Here is a 25,891-nt window from a genome sequence, read left to right as displayed (position 1 = left end):
GAAAACCCAAAGAGATGCCATTAGAGAATGATATAAAGAAGCTACGGCAATTTATTACTGAAGAGATGGTCCGTATTTGTGTGGATGATTATCAATTATTTGATTCACATATGTTTGTTAGGCTTCGCAATGTCATCGTAGCTAGGCTTACAATGTTTAATGCGAGGAGAGGCGGAGAACCCGCAAGGATGTTGTTAAAAGACTGGAATGATGCAGATTCAGGTGTATGGGTTGATCCCCAGCTTGTACAACATGTCACTGATCCTCTGGAAAAAGCGTTACTTGAGAAGTATAAGCTGGCCTATCAGTCTGGAAAGGGAAGCAAGATGTTGGTCCCTGTGTTGATACCCAATGACACAATTCAGCCTTTAAGGAAACTTGCACAGGAGCGTAAAGCTGTTGATATTTCAGACAACCCATTTCTTTTTCCAAATACAGGAATATCCAAAGATCATGTAAGTGGTTACATTGCCATCAAATATGTCACTTCCTTAGTAAAGGATTTAGAGAAACCCCAGTTGTTAATAGCTGATAAATTCAGGCACCGAGCTTCGACATTATTTGCCTTACTTGATGTCCCACAACACGAGAGATATGTCTTCTATCGACATATGGGACACAGTGAATCAATCAATCAAAACATTTATCAGTGTCCACTTGCAATACGAGAAATAACAGAAGTTGGTCATTTTTTGGGTCAAATTGATAACTCAGCATCGGTCACTGGGGAAGGAAATTGTAACATTGAAACAAATGACTTTGTAGTGAATAGAGACTCAAATGCAAATTTTGGAACATCCATAGTAACAGCTGCAAATCAAGAAGAAATATTTGATGGTGAAGCAGGAGTGCCAAATCAGCTTACGTGTTCTTCAAAACAAACTGAACCCAAGAGGAATTCAAGCAAAAATCGGAGATACATGTCATGGTCAGATGAGGATACAGATAGAGTCAAGTCATATTTTAAAAACTTTGTCGAAGATGTTTCAGCACATGGTTCAAGGGATCATTACCTAGAAAGTCTGAAATTATTCTGTTCTTAAAACACCACAGGGTATTTTCACAAAAAGGAATCCCTGAAGGTACACTAATTAGTTTGGTGAAGACAAAGATTTTTAATGAAAGAAATAAATATAGAAGGGAAAGAGCGTTTCAATCGGTGTAATGACAATCATGAATTTGATTTGTATTACATTCATTGTATTGTATAGTGTTATTGACATATTTTGGGGGTTTACAAAAACGTTTTATCTTTATATAGTACAATCTGTTCATCATTGCAATATCCTTTTTTATATTATATGAACATTCATTTGCTCAGCTTGAGAGACAAATGCTTTGTAGAACCATAGCTGTCAACCGTTCTGTTAAAAACGGATTTGTTCCGTATTTGACTTCCTGAGTCAGTAAGTGCTTATTTTTAGTTCAAAATCCGTATTTTGTAATTTTTGACTAATTTGTGGTAAAAAAGCCATGTGAGCCTAATGAATTATTATTATTGATCCATTATTATTACTATTACTACTACTACTATTGTTGTTATTATTATTATCATTATTATTGGTGTCCAGTGAGAGCATAATCTCCATTTGTGTAGCTCTTTAATTTGAATTATGCCTCTATCATAAATGATTTTCAACAATTAAAAAAGTTCCATTCGTTTATATGACGCCTGTATTTTACTCAAACCTTTCATAATGTATTGGAGATTTGCATAGGATATGGATGTTAGCCTCGATATACTTTGAATATTCTAAGACAGTATTGATACTTTCACTATTTGTTACAAATATTATTTTAATTAAGAATAAAATTAAATCCACCTTTTTGATTGGAAGGTATTCAATAAGAAAATCAATTGCTTATATTGATTAAAGATGACAATGATTATTTCCCTTTATTAATTTATGAAATATATAAATTTAATCCCTTTAAAAACATCTTCATCTGATTTTAATTTTTTTTTTTCAAGCAAGCTTTTGTAACGGTTTAGGTTCAAGAAAAATAAGTATACTCCATTTTTAGGTGTGTTTATCTTGTCAAAGTAAAGAAGTAGGAATTCTCTAATATTTAGAGGTGCATTTTACTATAACTACTATTATAGTATACTACTTACAGACCATTATGTTGCATGAAAGAAAACATATATGCAATCGTCTACTTTTTATCTGAACTCACCTAATTTTTACCCCAAAACGCCCTCTCAAGTGATGTACCAGGTTGGTAGTTATGCATTTCTAACCATCTTAAGTTATTTCATTTATTTTACAATTGTGCTTCTTGTGTATTGGTCCTTATCAAAGTTGAGGCAGTTGAATTCTTTCTTTATATTGTCCGTTCTGAATTTTGATCTCATTGTGGAAAGCTCCCATAGCGGGCAGGGAGGTACACACTGTGTCTTCTATCCCCTTATATCTGTTTTCCAACATGCTTTCAGTCTTTGTCTTGGAATGAGATTACTTGTTTTTTTCCTGGCCCTCGCCGGAGTCCTAGCTGGGAGGGAAGCAGTCAAATGCATATTTATTGTTTTGGGAGATGATATTTTTTTCCTTGTAAATCATCTCTCTGTTATGTATTATTACTATATTTGTTATTTTTTAATGTATAATGTAAGCATTTGAGTGTGTTCCTCTTTGTTGGATTTTGTTCTTGTGTCCGGATAAGACTTATAGGTGATCTCAAACTAAGTACATTGGTGATACGCTCTTGGAATCTACATCTGATCCCTATTTGTTCCCAGTTCCCCTATGTCTTACTTTCTCTTGGATGCTTCAACTGTAATTCTAGAACTTTTTACTATCCAATTTTCTTCCTTTTTACTGGCGCTGATATAACCTAAATGTGTTGCAAGCGCCGTAAAACCCTTAAAAACAAAACAACAATCATTGTGGAAAGTGTCATTTTAACGATTCAAATGTGCTGGTACTAAACCCGATAATTGAGCAACATTTGGACTAGCCTCTGTCATCTCAAACTTGTTAGTGTTAGTAATAGTAATTAAAAAGGCTGACTTTTATATGTTGCGATTCGATGAAGGGGGGGGGGGGGGGGGGGGGGCTTCGGCACACATCGTCCCTCATCCCGGGCCAAATGAGCGTTCCTTATTTTATTTTTGAAAAGTTGGCAGCTATGTAGAACTATCTGAAAGAATCAGATATGGCAGAATAAAAAGTCTTTCTACTAACCCTAACTTAATTGGCCAATGTAGCTTTATGTTCAGCATTTTCTAGATACCTAATGTAAAATTTCACTATTCTTTTTATGATAATTTTAAGAGTTGCAATCTTTAGAGGCGACTGTCAAGAAATGACACCTCTGTGCATTTAATTTCATTCTTTCTTTATCCCCTCATCCTTAATCAGAATAATAATAATTAATAATGAAAAAAAATGCAGCAACGACAGCTTAGAACGGCATAAAGTGCTTAAGAATTATTTTTTTTTGCATTAAACTTTATTCAAACGATTTTCAACACTTTTGCTTCACAGTTATTTCTTTTTAACAAATGCAATTAAGCAACTTACCAGCAACAACATATTGGTTTGTTATCATTTGAGGGTTTTATCAGTAAAACTGTTTCTATCCTTTTATGTTGCACTGTACACATAGCAAACTTCATGCTTTTATTTGGTGACCAAAGACTTATGTGATACAGTGGATGAATGTTTGTGATGGCTTTTGGAACTGAAATAAACCTGCAATATGATTTGTAGACTTCTATCGTTATGTATCATTTTTCGGTCAAATGTAAATGTAATTTTACACGAGCTTGATGTATCATAAAACCCACAATGAGCTCAACGTGCAGCTGGTAGTACATTTATATGGACACGAACAGAACAACGTTGTTACAATTCAGTAACGTACTCCAATTAACACAAGTGAGACTGTAAATGAGACTTTTACAATGACTCTGCATCGCCACAAATATAGATTCGAACCCTGGCAACTCGGGCGTCAGACGAACTGTCTACCACGAAACCAAAGCAAGCATTGTGCAAGTTAAAGTGAATGAGATGTTGATTGAAGCCGTTCATTGTGTCCATCAGATCTGCTGTCCTATCCATCCAACTCCATTCACTGGGTGGGGTTCCCGACTTCCCATAATGGGCAGGGACGTACTCGTTGCGTCTTCTATCCCCCTATGTCTGTTTTCCAACTTGTTTTCTGTCTTTGTCTCGGGATGGGATTACTTGGTTTTGTCCAGGACCTGGCTGGGAGGGAAACAGTCAAATGTATAGTTCGAGTTTTGGGAGATTATATTTTTCCCTTGTAAATCATCTGTCTGTTATGCTCTTTATTGTTTTGTTTACATATTATTTATGCTTTGTAAACATTTGAGTGTATCCCTCTTTGTTGGGACCTGTGCTTGTGTCTGAATGAGACGTTTAGGTGATCTCAAACTAAGTACTTTGATAGTGGGCTCTTGGAATCTACTGTTTCCTATTTGAAACAAATCCCCTTTGCCTTACTTTTTCTTGGGTGCTCTAATTGTAGTTCCAGAACTTTTTACTATCCCATTTTCTTCCTTTTTACTGGCGCTGATATGACCTTAATGTGTTGCAAGCGCCGTAAAACCCTTAAAAACAAAACAAAACAAACCAAGTCCATTCAGTGGTATACAACAACAACAAATAAACTCCTCTGCCTGGTCCCTTCTATCTCTGATCTTAACCTGGGTCGTCAGGTTTCTAAAGGGGTCGGGGACTGCAAAAACAATGGCGCACGGAGCAACTGGGAATATTTTTTGCCGTGTTTGAGTCCCAGGTTATTTCCCTGAGCGCCCCTTCTGAGGGATGGACCTTCCCAGGAGTTAGTAAATGCGTTGCTCGGCCACTTCACTCTACGCACACTGGGACTGGGATAAGCTTCGACACTATGGCCATGAAGCTCTTAATCTTAAGGACTTACTTTATTTTAGACAATTTGGTGGTAGCTCACTTGAAAATGCACTCTTAGGTATACACATATATAAACATATACTGGGCTCCCTAAAAGGGTTTTTTAATGTGGTCTCCCTAAAAACATGTTTTTACCAAATGTCTCCTTAAAGCTACAGAAACACTTAGTAAAACATTAGGGGGACCGAGTAATTTTCTATATACCATTGTGATCATCAAGCATCAGAATTGTGTTCATAAATCATTGTAGGGAATCAAACTATACTCATTTGAACAAAGATTGAACAGTTTAATCAATTTGAACAAGACATATGCTTGGTCCTCCAATTGGTGCATTTCACAGTGGTCACCTTAATAGTGGATTGATACTTATATATATATATATATATATATATATATATATATATAATTATATATATATATATATATATATATATATATATATTAAAAAGACACAACAACATATATATTGTTTTTTTTTTTTTTTTTTTTTTTTTGAAATGTGAACAAAAGGCTCAATACACATTCATTGACCTTCAGGGATTTTGTATTTTTATGATCAAATTCAGGAATGATCATATCATGATATTATGACTGATTGAAATGTGTCTGGATTTCTTCACATTCACATCTTTTCTCCATTGTTGGTTTGATATTACATTAATTCATGTACGCGTCACGTGCAAAAATAAAACCCTTCAAACTGCAGTTTGTTGCAATCTTGTCAAATATCCCGTTCCGTTAAGGTTTGATGTGTTTAATATTTTATAACATGGCAGAGATGTCGTATATTAACCCCCCCCCCCCACTCTCTCTCTCTCTCTCTCTCTCTCTCTCTCTCTCTCTCTCTCTCTCTCTCTCTCTCTCTCTCTCTCTCTCACACACATTCACAATCTCCCCCTCCCTCACCCCACCACACACACACGCGCGCGCACATACAACGCGCGATCTCTTTATTTTTCATATCCCTTGGCCTCTCTTGTTCGCTCTCTTTGAATTGATCTGTGTATATATCTATGTTAATGAATGTTTTTTTCTGAGTTATTTCATGCCTATAACTTACTGAAGAGGACCTTCACGTCCATGAAGGGAAGTTGCAATGAGAAATGCTGAGAATGGATGAAAGAATGTTCGTGTTAAGTAGACGCTTTATTTTTATCATTATTTTTTTTTTTACATGATACATCCACACCTGTTCATTCGTTCAAAATTATGTTAATATACAGTACACTACTTTAAAACTGTAGCAATAATAATAATAATGATAATGGTCGTCATTGAGAAAAGACGGCGATGTTGCCTGGCAACCGTGATGTAAAATGGAGAAAAACTATTTTTGTTACGTCCTCTGTGTTCTTGTTTTAACGCGAGAGCGTTGACACTGAATTTAAAAAAGCTCGTGTATTTTATTAGAAGACATTCTATCAGTTGTGAGGAATCGAAGAATTTCTACATCAACTGTTTGTATATAACATGCCCTCAGGTGTCTTTGATAGTAAGTAGGAGAGGCATAACATCGAGTATTGATTGGTTGTGGGCTGGGCTGGGATGTATGTAGACTATCATAGTAATAGTAATATTTTCATGGTGATATGAAGTTCCGTGACTTCCTCCAATGTAATATCATGCTTTGGTTTGTTTTACACATACATCTCTGTTAATAATTTTTTTTTTAAAGTGTTGTATCTGTCAACAAAGATTTGAAAACGGGTTTTTGTGAGGGTTTGTTTTTTTTTTAATTATTTATTTATTGATTAATTTTTTTTAATTTTTTATTCTTTTAAAATTAATTTTTTTTTTTGGGCGGTCTGTTTAAGTGAAAGTAATTTATTAATTTAGGATAGAGATGTCAAAAACAACTCTCTTTAATGAACAAACTGTATTAACTTTTGTTATCTTTTAATTGTATGGGAGAAAAATTAACATTTTCTGCTGTCCGTGTAACCTTTTATGAGATTGCCTTTAATGTCAATACGGATGACACGTTTGATGGATGATGACGATAGTGGGTGGAGTTGACAAAACCTGTAATTGCTTCTAGTTAGTAATGCCGGTCGATGCCTCGTGTACTGTGTGTGTGTGTGTGTGTGTGTGTGTGTGTGTGTGTGTGTGTGTGATGACATCTCTAAGTTCTGGCATGGTTGTGATGGTGATATTAGCACAGTGTAGTGTTGGATACAGATTTGTTTTCCGTCAATCGATCGATCTGTTCGTTGCTGACGTAGATTCTTCTTCCATCATTATAATAATGGGGAGAGACCTTCATGTATGTTGTCATGTATGTATGTATTGGGTATGGGGTGTCAGTTGTCTTGGTGATGGAGAGAGCAGAGAGAGAGAGATTATTGGATTCCAACCAGGTCGTGCGATTTGAGATACATATGTAAATTTTTGTCGCGTTTCGTCGCCATCTATATATAAATGCGCTGTGTTTTGAGAGCGCATGCAGTAGAGACACAGTTATAGCTAGAAATATCACGATTTTTACTTTCGCGTTTTAGATCTAGATTCAGTAATTAGTTGTAGGGTTAGTGCTATGCTAGTATTAGTAGTCAAGAGACCCAGGGTTTTTAGCATGCTATGTGGTCAATGGCTGGATTGGATTTTATATTAAACTGATGCGTTTGTGGTTTGTGGTTTTTCGAGTTGCTGTTTGGATTTTTTTTAAAGGGTGATGGTGGTTTCGTCATGAAATGGTCAATGAAATTTGTCAGGTAAGTTGACAGTTGAGTTATGTTGTCTGTTGTCAATCAGTCAGTGTAGATGATTGTTGAATCGAGATCTTTCCTTGGTATTTTGTTTTCTCCTTTTTATTATTATTATTATTATTATTATTTTTGTCTTTTATTTATTCACCTTTGATTCATTCGTTCTTCGTATTATAATTGTTTTAGTAGTACATATTATTATTATTATTATTATTATTATTATTATTATTATTATTATTATTATTATTATTATTATTATTATTATTATTATTATTATTATTATATTATTATAATAATAATATTAGTAGTAGTAGCAGTAGCAGTAATGGTAGTAGTAGTTGCAGTAATAGTAGTAGTAGTAACAGCAACAGAAGCAGTCGTAGCAGTGGCAGCAGCAGCAGCAGCAGAGGCTGTTGTTGCATTTAATTATTTCCAAACACGTCCCAGTCCGATGGTTTACAATAATTGTGTCCAAATTGTCATGTCTGTGTTTTCATAGATCTATTATTATCCCATTCATCTTCAGTCTTTAGGCTTCAGAAATGTTTCCGGATGATTGCACAGGTGCCGTTATAATCAACAAGAATAATAACCGTTATTATTATTAACTGCTGAATGAAATCCAATTCTTTAAATGAATAACTTTGTAATCTTTTTCTCCATTTGGTGATTATTTATTATTGTTGTTATTTTTTTGTGGGTTTTTTTGGGTGTTTTTTTTTTTTACATTGGATGGTGATGGGTTTTCGGCGACGTGTATATTTATGCAAGTCTGACATCCGAACACAATTATGGGCCTAGTTAAACATTGTTGTAATGGACAATATTTTACGTCTTTTTTTTTTTGTTTTTTTTTTTGGTTGAGATTTCCATTACATACATCTATGGGCCCATGATAGTCTGGATTATCACACCTGCACATAAATGCACGTCGGTATTCAGGATAAATGAATTGTATGTACAAAGATCTATTGTCTTACAATGACTTTCTTTTCCTCTCCTCCCTCATTTTTTCCTCCCACCTGTCTACTCACTGAAAGACTTTGTTGTCTATTGTTTGCCGTCTATAAATAATATAGACATTCGTTTGCACACGTCGACTTGCACTTACACCCAGACCTGCTGTCTAGTACCACGAAACATTCTTCGTAGAAATACGAATTTTGGCTACAGCTATAGAACTGCATTTGAATCTTTGACGCTGTAGATAGTTCGAAGATGACGTCACTCAGGTCTTTGTTATTGTTTTTTATTTATTTATTTTTTTTTTTTTTATTTTTTTTTTTGGTGCTATCCGCAATTATGAGTAATGCTCACTGAACTGTATGAACCAGACTATAAACGTTCATGGATACACACAGTTTTGTGTGTTGGTCCGTTATACTTCCGGAAGGCAATGTTATGAGCTTCTTAGCCAAGCGCATACTATCTTTCCATCTTGTTGAAAAGGAAAGTTTAGTTCCTTAGAATCCTTTCCAACTCACCCAATCCTAGAGATTTTTGCTTCTTTTCAAAATTTGAAGAAGAAAAAAAATGTATTAAAAATGAGCATGTGCATAGATATTCTTATTCAACTATCATTGACATGTACAAACTGAAAATATTAGCTTTGCTACTAGATACGCCTATATTTTTGTCTGAGAAAAATGTAATAAATATGCATGGGGTAAAAGTAACCCGGGTAAACTACGGATATTGTCGGTGTTAGGGTTGATGAGTTAAAGGACTTTGGAGCAATTTTTGACCATGCTGAGGGCAAATAATGTATTTCTAAAGCTGTTTAAAGTGGCTTTTCTTTTCTTTCTCTCTTTTTTTCTTCTTTCTCTTTCTTTCCATAGGAAACTACGAATATTTGAAATTTCCAGTAGGCATCTCTGACACACCTGCCAACCCTGTCCGCTTTTGGTGGAATAATTCCTATTTTCACTTTTCACAAAAAGGTGAAATTCGTATTTCTTGTCTCAAATTCCCATTTTCAGGCGTTCTGATTCCACTTTTGGAATGCGAAGGGTTGACAGGTCTGAGCTCTACACTTATACCTCACTGACAGATAACACACGCGCGTATTCAAGACTTGGGAATTTAAAAACCCGTTGGATGTAGATACTGTGATGTGAGTCAGTCGAGTGTCTAGTAGATAAAAGATAATCGATACGTAATGTGTTATCTCTTGGCAACGATAATTATATTGTGTTTGTGTGTGTGTGTGTGGGTTGGATGGGGGGGGGGGGGGGGGGGGGGGAATCGAGGAACTAACGGTCATACAATACAGTTGTTATTGTTATTGTTTTTGTTGTTGGTATTGTTGATGGTTTTTTTTGTTGTTGTTGTTGTTGTTGTTACTGCTGCTGCTGCTGAAGTTGTTGAGATATGGTCGAAATGCTGGTAATCTCTCTCTCTCCCTCTCTCTCTCTCTCTCTCTCTCTCTCTCTCTCTCTCTCTCTCTCTCTCTCTCTCTCTCTCTTATCATCATCATCATCATCATCATCATCATCATCAAGAATATTTTCTCTCCTTTTCTGCAGCTTCTGTGTAACAGAATTCAGTGTTAGGGGTTCGTTAGCCATTCAGCGTTTGTCCTTGGTGTATAGACAAAACATTGCAGACATTTTCGGCAGTTACTATCTATGCGTCGTATAGACAGACCATCCTTCGAGATTTGAACCCAACTTAACATTCCGCGCATTTTCATTTTGAGGATACGAGATGATCCTCCCCCCCCCCCCCCCCCCCCCCTCCCCCCCCCCCCTCGGGACCACCATTTTGGACTTACTCATACGACAAGGGCAACGTTCTAAAATTGCGCATGAAAATCTCCTCCTTTCTTTTCTTACTGTCTTCTGTTACGTTTTACTCATCTTCTTCTTCTTCTTCTTTTGGTTAGATTTTATCTTCTTCTTCTTCTTCTTCTGCTTCTTCTTCTCTTTCTTCTTCTTCTTTCTTCTTCTTCTTCTTCTTCTTCTTCTTCTTTCTTCTTCTTCTCTTCTCTTCTTCTTCTTCTTCTTCTTCTTCTTCTTCTTCTTCTTCTTCTTCTTCTTCTTCTCTTCTTCTTCTTCTTCTTCTTCTTCTCTCTTCTTCTTCTTCTTTCTTCTCTTCTTCTTCTTCTTTCTTCTCTTCTTCTTCTTCTTCTTCTTCTTTCTTCTTCTTCTTCTTCTTCTTTCTTCTTTCTTCTTCTTCTTTTCTTCTTCTTCTTCTTCTTCTTCTTCTTCTTCTTCTCTTCTTCTTCTTCTTCTTCTTCTTCTTCTTCTTTCTTCTTCTTCTTCCTTCTCTTCTTCTTCTTCTTCTTTCTTCTTTTTCTTCTTCTTCTTCTTCTTCTTCTTCTTTTCTTCTTCTTCTTCTTCTTCTTCTTCTTCTTCTTCTTCTTCTTCTTCTTCTTCTTCTTTTTTCTTCTTCTTCTCTTCTTCTTCTTCTTCTTCTTTCTTCTTCTTCTTCTTCTTCTTCTTCTTCTTCTTCTTCTTCTTCTTCTTCTTCTTCTTCTTCTTCTTCTTCTCTTCTTCTTCTTCTCTTCTTCTTTCTTCTTCTTTTCTTCTTCTTCTTCTTCTTTCTTCTTCTTCTTCTTCTTCTTCTTCTTCTTCTTCTTCTTCTTCTTCTTCTTCTTCTTCTTCTTCTTCTTCTTCTTCCTCTTCTACATATTGATGGATCAAGATGGAACTCAACTTGTCCAAATTCTTAAACGCGTAGGTTATGAAGAAACCACATAAAAAAAAAAAAATGTGTTGTTTTTTTCTTCTTCAGGCCACAGCAGAGTGGTGGTCACTCATGCTTATCCAGTCCCGGACAGCCTTTCGTTCGAGGGCAGATTTTATCTATGAATTTTCCCTTATTTTAATAGAGACTTTCTACTCTCCATTTCTTTCCTTTTTCAGTGTAGGTCATTCCAACATTTTAGATGTTACAACTTCACACAGCAATATTCTATATGACTCATATACCAAATACTGAGCCTACCACATCTTAGATATATGAAACTATACTACTATCTATAAAACACTACAAGGCAAATAATAAGTGTCAGTGTCTGTGTGATCCCCATTGTGATTCTCCTGGCTCCCTTCCTCTCGCTCTCCACTCTCCAATTCCCTCCTTTGTCCCTCCTGTGTTTCTTTTCCATTTCACCGGGGACTTCTTGAGTCTGACTAGCTTTCCTCGAGGTTATTGTTATTGTACAAAAGGCCATTCAAGACATCACCACTACTAACTCCCTGCTTCTGGTCGAGAGCCAGCGGTGGTTGAAAAGGAAAAGAAAGAGGCATTGCTAGCTGCTTTGTATTTTAACTCACTCAACCCTAACACCGACTATATCCGTAGTTCACCCCGGGTTGCTTTAACCCCATGACTATTTATTACATTTTTATGAGACAAATTATAGGCGTAGTAGTATCAAAGATAATGTTTCGCTTTTGTTTGTTTATGATAGTTGAATAAAACTATCTATGCACATGCTCATTTTTAATACATGTTTTCCAATTTTGAAAAGTATCAAAAATCTCTAGGATTGAGTGAGTTAATCTCTCTCTTTCTCTCTTTGATGGAGGGAGGAGGCCAAGGCCCCGGGTTACCTTTGACCTTTGTCATTTTACCATTACTATCTATTTGTCACTGTGTTAATCTCATGTTTGGTTATTTCCTCTCCGATATCCATCTCCCACTAACTCGCTTATATAATGCTCAAACGTTCCTATTTTGCCTCATTGTAATTTTTTTTTCTCTTCTTCTTCTTCTTCTTCTTCTTCTTCTTCTTCTTCTTCTTCTTCTTCTTCTTCTTCTTCTTCTTCTTCTTCTTCTTCTTCTTCTTCTTCTTCTTCTTCTTCTTCTTCTTCTTCTTCTTCTTCTTCTTCTTCTTCTTTTATTTTATTATTTATTATTATTATTATCATTATTATTATTATTATTATTATTATTATTATTATTATTATATTATTATTATTATTATTATTATTAATACGTATTTGTGCATTTTTTGTTTGTTTGTTTTTTCGGGCATTTTGCTGTTGGTGATTGGAATGTATTCGGGCCGTTGTTTACTTCTTTACTGTCTCTGCTCTGCTCTTCCTTCCCCTGTTACTGCTGTTGCGGCTGCTGCCACTACCACATCCACACACACACACACACAAAATAAGGGCGGGGGGAGAGACTATTTTAAACAAAACAATCCTTAAAAACACACACATTAAATACTATAACGAAGATATCTGAATTATCTAATCGTGTCTTTGCTTGACTGACTGAGAATCAATGCTTTGATAAACGGTGAGTTAGTCTCATAGCTGGCATTTCCAACAAATAAACACCCTTTGCTTGATAGTGGTGGTGGTTGGGGGAGGGGGGGGGGGGAGGCATAGATAACACAGGCTTATAGTCTGTGGGGGGGGGGGGGGGGGGAGGTCAACCTGTATTCAAATACCTATCGAACTTATTAAGTTTGGTCTACCTACTATCTACCGCCGTTACGCCCCCCTAGTAGTCTGTGTACGCCCCGCCCCTGACCACACCACACCACTACTTACTATCATAGTGTGTAAAATAGAATACGTGTGTTACTTCCCTGGACTGGCCATCCATTCGAGATACCCCTGACTCAAAATTGAACAGTGGCCACTTGGGGGCACGGGGAAATTATATCGGTGACAGCTTGATAAGGACAGAGGTCTTCTTTGTCACCTCCCCCCCCCCCCCCCTTAACCGCCGCTTCCCCATTTCCCTATAGCGGGCATACAAAAAGCGGCGCGGCCGGCCAAGTCCACATCCCCTCCCTCCTCTATCAACTATGTCGGTTTCAGTCTTGAGTCTGGTGTGCTTGTGGTGGTCAGTGCTGTGGTCTGTCCTAATGCCAGTTACGGTTTTGGGGAGGTGGAGGAGGAGGTGGGGTGGGTGTGTTCTTTCTCTCTGTCATTTTCTCACCCCATCTATCCATCCATCCATCCATCCACCTACCTACCTACCAACCTATCTATCTATCTATCTATCTATCTATCTATCTATCTATCTATCTATCTATCTATCTATCTATCTATATATCTATCTATCTATCTATCTATCTCAGAGTCTACTTGTAGATGTCATTGATCTATCTATCTATATATCTATCTCTATCTCAGAGTCTACTTATAGATGTCATTGATCTATCTATCAATCTATCTATCTATCTATCTATCTATCTATCTATCTATCTATCTATCTATCTATCTATCTATCTATCTATCTCAGAGTCTACTTGTAGATGTCATTGATCTATCTATCTATCAATATATCTATCTATCTATCTCAGAGTCTGCTTATAGATGTCATTGATCTATCTATCTATCTATCTATCTATCTATCTATCTATCTATCTATCTATCTATCTATCTATCTATCTATCTATCTCAGAGTCTACTTATAGATGTCATTGATCTATCTATCTATCTATCTATCTATCTCAGAGTCTACTTATAGATGTCATTGATCTATCTATCTATCTATATATCCATCCATCCATCCATCCAGATGAGAAAAACATTATAAATCTGATCATGTTTTGACTTTTATACATTCTTATCACACGATATGTGAAAAAAGTCCTATCCAGCACGAAGGAAGAAAAAGTACCGATTTTCTTTGTTTAGAACCAAGCTGCTCGTTGCTGGTCGGACGTGAAATCAGACTATTGAATTCTATTTCTATTCTGGCTATCCAGTCGAATGGGCTGGGCTGCCTTTCTTCTCCACAACACGGGTGGGGCTGGGATTACTCCAGCTTTTAATTAATTAATAACGACCTCTGGATGGTTGTTTTGACCAATCACCGACTGACTCATTTATTATAATATACTACTGTACTATGACGCATGCTCATCGATTTCTATATTACTGTAGATACATTGAATGTGAAGGCCGACACCTTTTTTTTTTCGTAACAGAAACATCAGTCATATTATTATTATTATGTAATTTCCATCGTTGTTATTACCAGTTATCAGGGAATGGGGTATTAGTAGTGTGGTCCCCGTTTTCATAATCTTTATTATTATTTATTATTATTATTATTATTATTATTATTATTATTATTATTATTATTATTATTATTATTATTATTATTATTATTATTATTATTATTATTATTATTATTATGATTATTATTATTATCATGATTATCATCATCATCATCATCATCATCATCATCATCATATTATTATTATTATTATTATTATTATTATTATTATTATTATTATTATTCTGTCCTTTGAAAAAAAAACTAAAAAAAAAAACTAGAGTAATCCAATTTCTGGTCCAGGCACTCGAGCATTCTCTAATTTAAAATATATCAACAAAAACAAAACAAAACAAAATAAAAGAAAGGCATGATTAGGTAAAACATGTCAGGATGGGGTTCTTGACCCCTCCATAGTAGGCAGGGGGGAGGGGGGGGCACTTTCACTGTTTTCTATCCCCCCTACATCTGTTTCCCAACTTGTTTTCTGTCTTTGACTTGGAATGAGATTACTTGGCTTTTGTCCAGGGCCTGGCCAGATACCTTGGTTGGGAGGGAAGCAGTCACAGTTAGTTGTTTTGTTTTTTGGAAGATGATATTTTTTTTTTGTTTTGTAAATCATCTCTGTTATGCACTGTATTAGTTGTCTTACATTACATATGATATATTATGATTTATAAACATTTGAGTGTATTCCTCTTAGTGGGGACCAATGCTTGCATCTGAATGAGACATTAGGTATCTCAAACGGATTCTGTGCTCTTGGAATCTGCATCTGTTGTCTATTTGAACCAATTCCCCTTTGTCTTATTTATACTTGAGTGTTTTAATTGTAATTCTAGAACTTTGTGCTAACCAATTTTCATCCTTTTTTTATAACTGGCGCTGATATGACTTAAGTGTGTTGCAAGCGCCGTAAAGCCTTTTAAAAAATCCTACGAAAACAAAACAACAAAAAACAAAATAAAAACAACAAAATATGAAAAATAACAACAACAAAAAAAAAAAAAAAAAAAACAACAAAAAACCTCGGAAAGTTTGTCATTCTTCAACCTTGAATAATTATTATTTAAAAATATAGAAATAAATCCCAAGACTGTTCTACTGACACACACACACACACACTAGTGTGTTGCATGTAGGCCCACCGACAAAGCCGTTCCTAGTGACAGCTATAGACAATGGAAACAACCACAACACACACGACGCCTTGTGTTGTACGGCTGGCTGTACGGGTGTTCTGGTATATAGCAGCCACTGTCTTCGTTTACTGTCATGTTATATACATTATGTTTTTATCATCCTTTCTTTCTATCACTCTATTGTCCCTTCGTTTGTCTGTTAATCATAGACAGGTACACAGAGAGACACACATACACAGGCACAAACACACACGCCCAAAAACACACACATACGCACGCGCACTGGTTCTCCCTCAACCCCCCCCCCTCTCTCTCTCTCTCTCTCCCTCTCTCTCTCCCTCTCTCTCTCCCTCTCTCTCTCTCTCTCTCTCTCTCTCTCTCTCTCTCTCTCTCTGTGTGAATTGGTGTTATGTATACAGGCTATGCGCTTGGATAAGAAACTCACAACTTTGCCATCCGGAAATAAAACGGACCAACACCAAAAAAAAAAAAAACAAACTATGTGGGACCTTGAACGTTTTTAGTCTGGTCAATACAGTTTGGTGAGAATTATTCATAAACATGGATGGCAAAAAGCAATAACAAAGACCCTAGTGACGTCAACTTCGTTCTATCTATATTTCCGGACGTTAATTAACAACCGTCTCTCCTCTGTCCGAAAAAAATTGTAATTATTGCCAAACAGGCGTCATGTCCCGTCCTTCATGTTATGTGTTGCTGTAGGCGAGGGATCCCTTGTAAAGCGCTTTGAGCACGTTTATTGAATTGGATATAGCTTTATATAAAAGCTCTTTTATTTTTTTCCTTTTTTTTTTCTAGACGAATAACTGTTGAGCCTCAGCGAATATTTTTTATAGCTTCATTCAGTCCCTTCGTCAACAGGTCTCTGGCCATTTGCCATACCCCCTCCCTCTCTCCCTCCCTCCCTCCCTCCCCCTTCTGCCAGATCTGAGTTTATTTTAAACTGTTTATATTTCCTCTAAATACACCGCGGCCTTCTGATGTCTGTGTGATACTGTCTATAGATAGACATGGAGAGTAATAGAGATAGATTAAATAGAGACAGGAAGTAGGTGTATATATATAGATAGAAGAGATAGATTTAACGTTCTGATTGCATATAATACGCTTAATAGTTAGATTATTAAAGCGTTGTTTTGCCCCACTTGTGACTTCAAAACTTGAAATAGAGCTTTGAGAAATAGAAAGAAATAGTGGATATATACAGATAGATAGAGACAAGGAGATAAAGAGGGGGGAGGAGAGAGAGAGAGAGAGAGAGAGAGAGAGAGAGAGAGAGAGAGAGAGAGAGAGGGGGTGGAGAGAGGGAGGAGACCGACAAAAAGAGTTTGTTTGTGCCTGTCTCTCTCTCTCTCTCTCTCTCTCTCTCTCTCTCTCTCTCTCTCTCCCTCTTCCTCTCTCTCTCTATCTCTCTCTCTCCCTCTCTCTCTCTATCTATCTCTCTCTCCCTCTCTCTCCCTCTCCCTCTTTCTCCCCCCCCCCCCCTCTCTCTCTCTCTCTCTCTCTCTCTCTCTCTCTGTGTGTGTTCATGCTCTAGCGCATGAAAACAATCACTTAACTTTTTGACCCATTTTGTGTTGTGTGTGCTATGTTCATCGTGATGCACACATTCATTCATGCCTTAAAGGAATCGAGTGCCAATGTTTGTCTAAAACCAGCCTCCCAAAATGCCCCTCAGATTGAAAGATATTAAGTAAATATGCCCCCCCCCCCCTACCCCACCCTCCTGCAGATTGAAAGATATTCTGCAAATATGCCACCCCCAACCCCCTCCAGATTGAAGGATAAAACAATTATGCTTCCCTCCCTCCCCCCCCCCCCCCTCCAGATTGAAAGATAAACAAATATGCTCTCCCCCCCCCCTATATATATATATATATATATATATATATATATATATATATATATATATATATATATAGAGAGAGAGAGAGAGAGAGAGAGAGAGAGAGAGAGTGAATATAAATAAAATAATGTTTATAAACGTTACTCTGACTGATTCCATTTGTTTTGAATTCATCTCCAGATTCCACCGATAAGGAACCAACTTTGACAGAAGACCATGTCATCATCATCGCATGTGTGTGTGCTGTCATCATCATTACTCTCCTTATCATTCTGGTGTGTTTCTGTATCAGGAGAAAGAGATATATAGGTAGATGATTTATATCATCATCATCATCATTGTCGTCATCATCACCATCATCATCATTGTTATCATCGCCATCGCCATCAATATTATTATTATTATCAACATCATTATCATCGTCATCCTCATTGTCTTCGTTATCATCATCATCATCATCATCATCGTCATCCTCATTGTCTTCGTTATCATCATCATCATCATCATCATCATCATCATCATCATCAACAACATCATCATCATCTTCATTGTCTTCGTTATCATAGCCATCATCATCATCATCATCATCATCATCATTATCATCATCAAGAACCATCATTATTGTATTTCTTATTCTTATGTCTTTGAAAAACAGACATTAAACAAAAATTTGTTTGATTCGAGCACTGAATAGTACTAGAATTATGAAAATGGTTCAAAGTAAAGCCACTGTATTAAAAAATATAATAAAGATCTGAAATAAAAGAATTATATTTCTCATGTAAAAGATAAGAGGTTGTTGTCGCTCAATAATAATAGTAGTAATAATAATAATAATAATAATAATAATAATAATAATAATAATAATAATAATAATAATAATAATATTTATTGTCCAAATAGGCAATTATTGTTAGGTTACAGCTCTTGTGCAATGTGTTTTCCCCTTTCTCATTTTTAATTAATGGCCAAAATTTTCATATTTTCAGTTTTATGCCAAAATTGAATTTGTTGTCGAGTTAAGTTTAGGGAGGGGCGGTTTGGGTCTATTCTTTAAAAAAAAAAAAAATTACCTATATTCCTAAATTTGGTGGTTTTAATCATTCTGTATCGTCATTACAGGTTTAAAAACATTTTTGGTTTTTAAAATATACGTTATATCTTGTTGTTACTCGCTTTGTGTCCTGATTTAGGGGTTTGGCATAAAAAATATTAAAACAGCCTTGTGGCAAATTTTCTGCAAAAACTAATGAATGAAAATCCTCCGTATTCTTCCCTCTTATCAAAATTGTAACATACAGTATTTTTTTTAGAAGTTGGACTTCAATGATATTTCTTCTAAGATAATAGAATATCGTTTTCTGCTAAAATCTCAAAATCAGTTTTTTGAAGGATTTCTTGATAATAATTAAACCCAAAAAGCCCCTTAATTTAATTGTTTCAATTTATAATTCTATTTATAAAGATTTATTTGTATGTTTCTATAGGGAATGAGATTCGAGGAAGAGTAGCGTCCCTTGATTGGAAGTCGCAGGTGGAGAAGTTATTTGTAAACAAACCAACTACAAGCCAAGTGCTCCAAATACAAAATTTATTATTCATATTTCTGTACAAAAATGCATATCATAATCAACGTTATGCATTTTTGTACAGAAATATGAATAATAAATTTTGTATTTGGAGCGCTTGGCTTGTAGTTGGTTTGTTTACAAATAACTTCTCCACCGGCGACTTCCAATCAAGGGACGCTACTCTTCCGCTAATCTCATTCCCTATTTTCAATGATATCACAGAATAAAATTGATAATTTCATCTTCTCGTCTTCTCATCAGCTAAAGGCAGCAGCCAAGGGCCAAATCAAGGGTGAGTATCTTCATCATTCCGCTGGTTACTACTCTACCTTCATATAGAAATAATAATTGAGCATTTATATAGCGCAATATCCACTAAACATGCTCAAATCGCTTTACAAGGGGTCCCTGTCCAACATTTAACATTTAAGACAAGACATGATGATGCCTGTAAGGCGATATTATAATTTTTTCGGACCAAGACAACGCTGTTAACGGCCAGGTACTCATTTTACACCTGAGTACGGTGAGAGAATGTGAGTAAAGAGCCTTTTCCAAGGACTCAACTATGCCCCTAGTGAGGCTCGAACCCAGGACCTTCCGATCCGAAAGCGAATGTCATACCACTAGATCACATAGCCATAGTCATATGGTACAAGGTTGCCAATTTTCTCTATATTTACGGAATTCAGCCTGATAGAAACCTTGGTATATTTTCAAATCATCTGCTAAACGGATAAATATTAACTACATAATGTCGTTTTACTGGGATTAACCCCCTCCTTACCAACCATAGGAAAAGCGTCACATTCGTTATGATACAACCAACAGTTTTCTCATTCTGATTTCTCTGGTACATCACAAAATGTAAAGAAATGCTTTGATTACAGCTATAAATACTAAACACTGTGTTGTAGACAACAGTTTGCTGAACAACATTTTGTATAGAATGCACTTGTTACTTTTTTGTTTCATAAGGAAAAGTGTATTTTTGTGTAGGGTGGGTGCGAATTTTCGGGGAAATTTCTAAAAATAGCTGGTAAGGAGAGAGGTAAGCACCCAGATAGGGTCCGTCAATGTGTTTGTGTAAAAGTTCAGTAACTTTTTTTTTGTCTCCTGAATTGACCATCCTGATGGTAAAAGGATGTAAGGATATAAGCGCTAACGTAAACAAAAGTGAGCTATTTATTTATATTATGGGAACCCCAGTTTCACCATGCACACAATACTGTCTTGGTCATGTACTAATGTGTAATATAACTATTCAGAAATCCAAAGGGTAGCAAATAATTGCTATTGTCCATTTCACGCTAAAAATAGATAATAATGTGAAATTGATAGTAAGCTTCAATTTAATTACAAAATCAGATCAAATGAACGTTTCAGGTTTCCCCTTTATCAACAAAACAGGATGAATGAAACACCACAGATGAATGAGTTATGTGGTGTTTGGGAAACCCAAAACGTTCATTTGATCTGATTTTGTAATTGAATTGAAGCTTACAATAAATTTCACATTATATTTATTTCTTTGAGCTTCGGCAGCAACATTTACATTTCACGCAATAGAAACCGAGATAAACTCTGACTCCAGGGGCCTTATGGCTCCGAAGGACTCCTTATATTGAACTGTTCATTTTGAGAAAGTGATTGGAAGGTCCTGGGTTCGAGCCTCACGCTCGGCGCATAGTTGAGTCCTTGGAAAAGGCTCTTTACTCACATTCTCTCTCCATACTCAGGTGTAAAATGAGTACCTGGCCGTTAACAGAAAAATTGTAATATCGCCTAACAGGTGTCATGTCCCATCCTAAATGTTAAATGTTGCTGCTGACCAGGGACCCCTTGTAAAGCGCTTTGAGCACATTTAGTGGATATTGCCCTATATAAAGCTTAATTTTTAAAAAACATTTTTTTAAAGTGTCCAATAAAAGGTTAACTCACTAACCCCTAACACCGACCATATCCGTAGTTAACTCACTCAACTCTAACACAGACTATATCCGTAGTTAACCCGGGGTTATTTTTACCCCATGCCTATTTATTACATTTTTCTAAGACAAATTATAGGCGTAGTATCAAAGTTAATGTTTTATGGTTTTTGCATGTTAATGATAGTTGAATAAAACTATCTATGTACATGCTCATTTTTAATACATTTTTTTCCAATTTTGAAAAGCAGTAAAAATCTCTAGGATTGAGTGAGTTAAACTCTACCCTCAAGACACTAAGTTGATCTCATACAGTTGCATTGAGTATTTAGTATTCATAGTTGTGTAAGTGTAGGATTTATTATAATATTTGTTATATTAAACTTGTAAAAGAGAAGAAAGGATTAATTGTCTCGTTGTGTCTCTGCCTTATTCTAGTTAATGTTTTACTGAAAGGAATACTGGCATTGACTTGCACGTATTTACAAGTCTGCTCACCTGAATCATTGCAGTCTCATTTTTGTTGTTATCGAAACATTCTCAAACCAATGCAAAGTATTGTCCATGCAGCAATGTTACATTAAAAACACTTCAATGTGTCAAGTTTTCACAGTCAATAGTGTGTGCACATTACATTTCTCATTTTTGTAATGGAAACATTTCCAAACCAATGCAAAATATTGTCTATACAGCAATTTTAAATCAAACACTTAATTGTGTCAGGTTTTCAGGGTCAATAATGTTTGAACATAGACTGACAGAGATAAAATATTATGATGAATTTGGTGACAAAAACCATAATCTGGAGTACTTATTTTTGAAGAATTTGATAATAACAATAGCCATCAACTAATTGCTTGATTTTATTATTCTTGTTTCCCCAGGGACCCACCACCTTATCAGGCTGTTCCCCCCAACAAGAAGCCTGTCACTCACAACCACCACAACCACACACAACACGGTGGTTACGACAACCAAGGTATGGATATGTCTGACTTGGTGCTCACCCCACAGGCCTCTTCTTCAACAACAGCAACAACAGCAGCAGCAGTAGTAGCATCGGCACCACCGTTGCCTAACCACCACCACCATCACCACCACAACTACCATCAAAACAACAACCACCAACATACTAATTACCTCCACCAATCCAATCCTCCACCTCCATCGTATGGAGAAGTGCATGCTAACCCTTGTTTGGCGGGTCCTCATCCTTCCTCTTCTACTAATGCTAGTTGTGAGTAGTGGTATTCATTGTAATCCTATACAAGCTCATCATCATTTGCTCCTATTAGAGACTATGCAGATAAGCCGTAAAATAACATTCAAATCTTGTTAAAGTAAAGATAAAAAAAAATCAAATCCTGCCGACCGAGCAACTTTTATAACCAATTTACTATTTTACAAAAAATATAATTGAAATATGTTTAAAATTGTTTATACTTAATTTTCAAGTAGATAATTATTATATCTTTATTTGGCTATAACTCTAACCGATTTTGAAAATTGTTAATGAAAACGACATGAATTTCAATCAAATTGAAATTGGCTTTGTAAAGTCTCTAATAGGCCAGGCAATCGGGGAGACAAATAGGGGGTCGGGTGAGCTTTACGACTGTTGTTTATTTTGTCTTATCAAATTTCTTAAATTGTTCTTTATTTATCTTTATGCATACCAAATTCATCTAAATGAAAAAAAAAAAAGGAGATACTTAAAACATTGCACTAATTCAGAACAAAATCGTATAATTTTTTTTTAGGCAAAATGATATTTAATATCTCATTGTGCATACAAATGCACAACACAAATTTAGGAATAAAAAAAAAACCCAAAGCAAATAGACCCCCCCAAAAAACTGCAGAATGAGAATTAATTTCATATACAATTTGATTGTGTTATCATCAACATCGGGTCGCCTTCTCTTTTCTCATCGATATCAGATTCATAGTTATATTAACACAATTGTTTAAAATAATGTACAAATAGTAACACCTGATATTAAAAATGAAGATGGTAGCTGAAACACATAATTGGTTTATTGCTGGTTTTAAGTATTAAAAGATAACATGCAAGTAGAGATGAAGATATTTGTCAATACATACCAGACAAAAAACAAATATAATCACTCTTTACACATTTTTTTGATGAGGATTTTTCTCTCTCTCTCAAGTTCGGATTATTTGAATTGAATATTTGATTGAAATTAGAGAAAATGTTAAAATATTTTACTCAAAAATAAATAAGGGGGAAAATCATGTGATTTTAAATTAACGCAACTTTGAGGTTTTATTCTTACATTGAATTCAGTCTTTTCCCCAAAAAGATAACAGCTCAAATTTTGGTAGAGTTTAACATTTTAATCGTAAAGGCTAAAATCTGAAATGGTTTGTGTTAGAGTAAAAAGGATAGGACAGAACGATCCCTGGTATTTGGACATTACAAAAATTGCCTATTATTATATTTCAATTTTAATTGGATGGCTTAAATGTTTTTATAAAGTAATTTTATTATTGTTTTTCTTTTTTCAAATTGGAATTTTTAAAATCTTTTGAACAGATAGTATTCAATTCATATATTCACCATTTGTTTTCTTAAATTTATCACATATTTTTGAAGTAGTCATCTCTTTGCAATGGAGATTTTGTTTCACATTTTCTTTTCTTTTATATCTACAGTTTTGTTATTACTCTCAATTCAAAAACTACGATTTTACAATGTTTCTTCCTTTATTAAATAAAATCTTAAATTTTTTCCTGCTGTAATTTTTCAAAACATTTTATCTCCAATTGTTGTTTTCAAATAATTCCACGCTATGTTCAACTTGTTTCACAATTTATCAATAAGAAATCAGAAAAAAATAATTAACAACAAAACAAGGCAACATCTATGCTCCATGGTGAAGTGATATTAATTTTTAAATGAAAATATCTTTAAAAAGTAAAATTTGTAGTGTAAAATTTTTTAGCGACATTAAAACTTAAAATAAAATTCCCCAAAAAACGGAGACAATATTTATGACATGTTTTAGACCTGCCAAGTACTACCAAAAATTTGTAGAATTACGAAATGTTGGCTCCCATTTCAGACCTTCATGGGAGATCCTGATAGCTCAGTCGTTGGTAGAGCACTCGCTTCACACGCAAAGCGACCAAAATCGATCCTGGGTGCAGTCAAGATTTTTTCTGTAAAAAGTAATGAATAGAAATGAATATAACAGCTTAAAAAAAAAAGAACAAAAAACCAAACACGGAACATTTCGGGCTCAAAACCCTTCTTCAGCCAACAACAAAAAAAAACACAATAAAAATATAATTACATTACTAAAAAAAAACTACATCGACGACAGAAAAATATTCGGTATGTCGTCTCTGTAGAAAAATCTTAGAATTTAAACAAAAAGAAGCGTTTGATAGGTTAACATTTATGAGCTTTATGAGCATTTCTAAGTCATTAAAACTGATTGAAAATGAAAGTTGATACCGGACTACATAATTTAAAGGATTTTAAAGTGTTATTTATTTAATCCTAATCCTTGTAAAGGTAAATTGTTGATCTATAAATTTTGACTATTACGACTTCTATTTTTGTCTCCTAAAAATTACGAATTTTTAAATTTTCAAAAAGGCAGGTCTGTTACATACATTTCCTGATTATTATAATAGAAGGTAGTAATCTACAATATAAGATATTTTCAGTCATAAACGTCAACCTATACCTTTTATAGTTCTAACATAAATAAATAAATAAATAGATAGATAGATAAGCAAAAACCCACTGTTTGATTAAGCCAAGTGTAAACAACATCCCTAAGGTACCCTCCCCCCTTTATTTTGTCACTGCATGGAATGGTCAAACTAACATATATCATGTTATCATTTCATGGATGTAGAATGACAGAACTGCCAATCCTGTGAAATAGAAAATTGACTTTTTTAAGCCGAGCTCAGCCATGGAGAGGTTTTAAAGTCATGGAAACGTATGAAACGTTTATTGAAGACTGATAGCTGTACGAGTGACTGCTATTTATTTAGAGATAATTAATTGTGAAGGCAGGTTTAACTGTGGTTCTTACATGTCGTTCAAAATAACATAATCGGAATTAAATGTATCTTGTATTTCAAAATGTTTTTTTACTTTATTTTTCAAGGATTGGCAGCTCTGCTCATTACTTAACATCTGTTTGTGTGTGGAATTGTTTTCTATGAAAATAATATAATCAATTATTTAACATTTCACTGTTATTTGTTGCTAAATGACCAACAGGTATAGGTTCTCACTGGAAATTAATCTTCGCCTTTTTTTATATTGAGCAAAATATGGTATCATGTGACCTGGCATGTTACTTTTAACGGCGAGTCTCCTTGTCTTTCTGAGAGTAAATCAAAGTCATTCATTACTGTTCACTTGCGACTCATTCAATGTTACCAGTAGCGTCTAGCGCCCATAGAATTTCTTTACAGCTCCTTTTTTTTTCCTCCCTCTCTCCCCCCAAAACCCATCAAAAGTTACAAGATGCTTATTTCTTCATTTCCTGTTTGGTCATTCAGTAGCAGTCTATGTACTTTTTAATTCTTTGATTCATTCTCAGATCTGCCAACTGGTACACTAATCAGTGAATATTTAACCCCAAAAAAATGTTTTAAAAAAAATTAAAAAATTGAGAATAAAAGGAAAGAAGGATTTTTTTTTTAAAAAAAAAGAAAGAATGGTAATGATAAAATGATAACTTTGGAAATGTTCATTGAATTTGATTCTATATTGATTATAAATGATTTGGAAAGAATGAAATCTCACTGTCGGGTAA

General features: G+C 35.1%; 2 protein-coding genes across 4 annotated transcripts in view; both read left to right on the top strand.

The window, feature by feature from the left end:
- Positions 1–10, top strand: part of LOC144959778 (uncharacterized) — a 10,890-nt gene extending 10,880 nt beyond the window's left edge. Inside the window, exon 5 of the mRNA XM_078892516.1 lies at positions 1–10. This exon is cut by the window's left edge and continues 848 nt beyond it. The gene's annotated coding sequence lies outside the window, so the exon portion shown is untranslated.
- The window catches only part of LOC144959391 (uncharacterized), a 190,401-nt gene that overhangs the window by 132,493 nt on the left and 32,017 nt on the right, over positions 1–25,891 (top strand). For 2 of the 3 annotated variants that reach the window (XM_078891965.1, XM_078891964.1), the window contains exons 22-24: positions 17,768–17,896; positions 19,420–19,450; positions 21,971–22,323. In XM_078891965.1, coding sequence (XP_078748091.1) covers positions 17,768–17,896; positions 19,420–19,450; positions 21,971–22,323 — 513 coding nt within the window. The remainder of the gene's footprint in view (positions 1–17,767; positions 17,897–19,419; positions 19,451–21,970; positions 22,324–25,891) is intronic. The other variant, XM_078891966.1, reaches the window with a different exon arrangement.

Source organism: Berghia stephanieae, chromosome 14 (assembly GCF_034508935.2).
Source record: "Berghia stephanieae isolate SIO BIC M18660-M18661 chromosome 14, UCSD_Bste_1.3, whole genome shotgun sequence".
Classification (NCBI taxonomy): domain Eukaryota; kingdom Metazoa; phylum Mollusca; class Gastropoda; order Nudibranchia; family Aeolidiidae; genus Berghia; species Berghia stephanieae.
The sequence above is the reverse complement of the archived record's forward strand: the minus strand, read 5'-3'. Positions and strand labels throughout refer to the sequence as shown.